The following is a 3,807-nucleotide window of genomic DNA, read 5'->3' as shown; positions in this document are numbered from 1 at the left end:
AAAAAAAAAAAAAAAAAAAAAAAAAAAAAAAAAAAAGGAGTCATCAGGGAAAACACATATGAGGAGCAAAGTGACAACAAGAGACCAGTACTGAGGAACTGCACAGAAGTGTATATATGGGAGACAGAACAAAGACTGGAGTAATCAGCTAACAGGGAGCAGGTGTGAATAGAAGCAACTAGAAACTAGGGAAAGGAGACTGGCACAAGGGGGAAACACAAAAAAACTCCACAACACTGCTTAAATTACTTACTAGAAAACAACTACAATAACACAAAACAGAAAAGACACCAATGATCAAGAAAACAGAATGACTTTAGAATAACTGCAAACTCAAAAAGACATTCAAAAAATAAGTCCAAAGGGGAGAACCTTAAGACTGTTACTGCGAATATTGAAGGGAAAGTCTCAGATCAAGCGAGTGGTAAGTAGTACTAAATATTACAGCAAGATATGAAATCATTAAAGATCCATCATGAATCTAATTATTCCTCTGAGTAAATGGGCCATAATTTCATAATTTAATTTTTAGGTTTTGGCCACTGTAAGAACATCCAATCAGTGCTTTTATCAGTTTTTTTTATTGTAATGTTTTAATTTATTGTATATCTACTACATTTTCTGTCTCTGTTACTCTTTATTTACTTTGCTTTTGATCAGTTTTGAAGAAGATGGTGCAAAAAAAAAAAAACTCAAAGTATTTACGGTACCTAAAGCTTTAGATTGTTTGATCTATCTACGTACTTTTATCTCAGTATTCTGGAGATCACATTTAAAAGAGAATGAGCAGAGGAACTTTGTCCCTAAACTGCTCTCATGGGGGAAAAAAGTTATGATTGGGAAGTTGTAATCACACAAATGATAAGGTCTATTTGTGGTTTAATATATGTATATATATTTTTTTGTCTTGGTCCTGTCTGCTCTCCCTGTCATTCTACAACTCAGTGGAACCTCATTCTCATCTTTTTGATATGCTGGGTTGTCTGTAATGAGTTTGATGTCTCATCAATAAAAGCTTTGCTTTCTGCTGATCCTTATAAAGGCTTTTTTTTTTAATAGCCATTCTTTTGAACACAACAGAGAGAATAGATGGTTTGGTTGTTGTTGTTTAGCAAACAAATTATATACTTGACACTGCTTACACATCTACTGGTTCTCTTACTTCAAGCCAAGAAACAAGAACTGAAGCCAGAGCCAGGAGATCACCAGCATGAGCACCATGTTGGGGAAGGCAAATCCAAACCAGCTGGCAAAGTTGATCACATCTCCATTGTCAGGGAAGAGTCTTTGAAAGAAAAAAAATGGTAATAAGAATATGAGAAAAGAATGAGTTGTTTTGAACCTCTATTGTATTGATGGCTCACTTGTCCATTTGACCCTTGAGAATGAGGTTGGGGGTGGTTCCCGTAAGAGTAGCAGTTCCTCCGATACTTGCAGAGTAACAAACGCTCAGACTCATCCCTTTAGTCAAGAGCTCGTACTTTGCCTCCATGGCTTTTCTCCTCAACTCCTGCGTGGACTCTGGAGGCACTTGATGCTCGGCTGTAACCCCCAAAAAAAGATATTAAAAGAATCCTTTTCCTTTTCTAGAATAGACCTATTGAGAAAGCTAAGATTTCACCTACCCACACCATTCTCCAAGGGCAACTTTGTCTCTGGCATTTTTTCATCTGTGATTTCCTCCTTGACTTCTCTGGTCTCCAACTCAAACCCAGGGTTATCCTCTGCTGAGAACTCTCGTTCTTCCGCCTGAGCCTCTGTTGCCTGAAGCTGCTGCAACACAGCTTGAGCAATGGGCAGCATCATGGCTGTTGTGGCCGTGTTGCTGATCCACATGGACAGAAAGGCTGACACAATCATGAAGCCCATCATCAACCTAAGAAAGGGGAGAAACGTGAGATTACAATTACCATGCTCTGCATGATATAATATGCCTCTACATAAGTCTGATTTTCCAGTTGCCTTTTTTATTTGCAATTATATTATAAACACATTATACGGTGTATGCAAATAAAAAATCTAATTTTGTCTTGAATGGGACATTGCAACCCCAGAGCAACAATCCAGTCTTTTATTTCTTAATGCAAGACATGACACTCATTGCATGGAGTGTCATCCAGTTTAAATCAATGCCTTGTTAAAGCAGTTACTGTATAGCTGCTGAGTGTGAAGCGGTTTGTTGTTGTTTTTTACCACACTTTTTCCTCCGTCAAGAAACTTTATATATATGCTTGCTGCACATCCAATTTCTTGCTTTCTGCGCAGAACTTTCAAGTTACTAGTCGTCCTCATGATTATCTACTCTGAGCCAAAACATAAAATTTTTGTTTTACTTATAATCTTTTTTTTTCATCTGCGTTGTGTAAAACCTAATTTTCTCAAATATTAAGCATTATACTTTTATTTATTTTAATTCATAATTATTCATTTAATTCAGGGTATTTATTCATACTCGTACTTTTCCGTCTCATTCTGAACTGGTTCGCGAGGTTAGCAAGTCTCAGCAGAGACTCCCAGACTTCCCTCTCTGCAGACACCTCCTCCAGCTCTGCAGAGAGCGAGACCTTCCTCTCTGCAGACACCTCCTCCAGCCCTGCAGGGGGAAACCTGAGGTGCTGCCGGGCCAGCTGAGAGACATAGTCCCTCCATTGTGTCATGGGTTGTTCCATGGGTCTTCTCCCAGGGGCACGTGCCTAAAATACCATCCGAAGGAGGCATCCAGGGGCATCAGAAAAAAAAAACAGTCCACCACCTCAGCAGACTCCTCTCAATGTGGAGGAGAAGCGTCTCCACCCCGAGCCCCTCCTGAATGACCGAGCTCCACCCTCTATCTCTGAGGGAGGGCCCAGCCACCCTGTGGAGAACGCTCATTCCTGCCACTTGTATCCTGGATCTCATTATTTCTGTCATATGATTCAGATTTCATGACAATACATTAGGGTAAGAACGTATGTGAGATTTACCCTTTCACTCTGCTCTCTCTTTACCACAGCAGATCGGTGCAGCATCAGCATTATCAGCAGCCGTCTATCAATCTCCCTCTCCATTCTGCCCTCACTCACGAAACAAACCCCAAGATACTTGAACTCCTCCACTGCTCTCCTCTAACCTGAAGGGGACAAAGCATCTTTTTCTGGTCAAGAACAATGGCCTCAGAGCTGGAGGAGCTATTTCTCATCCATAAAGGTTATGAACAGGATTGGTGACCGAGGTCAGCCCTGATAGAGTCTACCTTGCACCAGGAACATGTCCCCAGCATGAAGTTCCCCAGCAGAATGATAGAATCCCCAGGGGGCGCTATCCAAAACCCAACTCCCCACAGAAGATTGAAAGAGTTTAAATAGCATGAGTGTGAGTGTGAATAGGTACGTTGTACATTGTACACTAAATTAACGAAACATATTAACATCTTAGTGATATTCTTATTTATTGAGATGCGGCTATTAGATGTGTTCCTGTGGCAGATTAAGTTGATAAAAAGGATTATTGTCTTACAGGGCTGGACGAACACCAACAAGAAGAAGAACTCGCAGAGCAATGCGCTTATGAAGGCTCCAGTGCTCCACTGCTATGGCCACCAGGAGCCCACCAACGAACAGCATATTTGAGTCTTTTAGATACTCAACACTGACCTGAAATAGATCAAAGAAATATTAATTTACAACATTAAAATAGCTTTCAAAAGAACTGTCTCCATGTGTATGAACTTTAGGACTCAATGCATAGCACATACACACACACACACCCACATATCTATCTCTCTCTCTCTCTCTCTCTCTATATATATATATATATATATATATATAT

The 3,807-nt window shown here is 40.1% G+C and overlaps 1 protein-coding gene across 1 annotated transcript in view; it reads right to left on the bottom strand.

The window, feature by feature from the left end:
* The window catches only part of LOC107084195 (solute carrier family 13 member 2-like), a 12,369-nt gene that overhangs the window by 4,039 nt on the left and 4,523 nt on the right, over positions 1–3,807 (bottom strand). The window contains exons 3-6 of the mRNA XM_015373906.1: positions 3,496–3,632; positions 1,626–1,876; positions 1,365–1,542; positions 1,163–1,285 (exon numbers count right to left, since the gene is read on the bottom strand). Coding sequence (XP_015229392.1) covers positions 1,163–1,285; positions 1,365–1,542; positions 1,626–1,876; positions 3,496–3,632 — 689 coding nt within the window. The remainder of the gene's footprint in view (positions 1–1,162; positions 1,286–1,364; positions 1,543–1,625; positions 1,877–3,495; positions 3,633–3,807) is intronic.

The sequence above is a fragment of the Cyprinodon variegatus genome, unplaced genomic scaffold (assembly GCF_000732505.1).
Source record: "Cyprinodon variegatus isolate N-32 unplaced genomic scaffold, C_variegatus-1.0 Scaffold94, whole genome shotgun sequence".
Lineage (NCBI taxonomy): Eukaryota > Metazoa > Chordata > Actinopteri > Cyprinodontiformes > Cyprinodontidae > Cyprinodon > Cyprinodon variegatus.
Note: the sequence above shows the minus strand (reverse complement) of the source record. Positions and strands in the feature narration are given on the sequence as shown.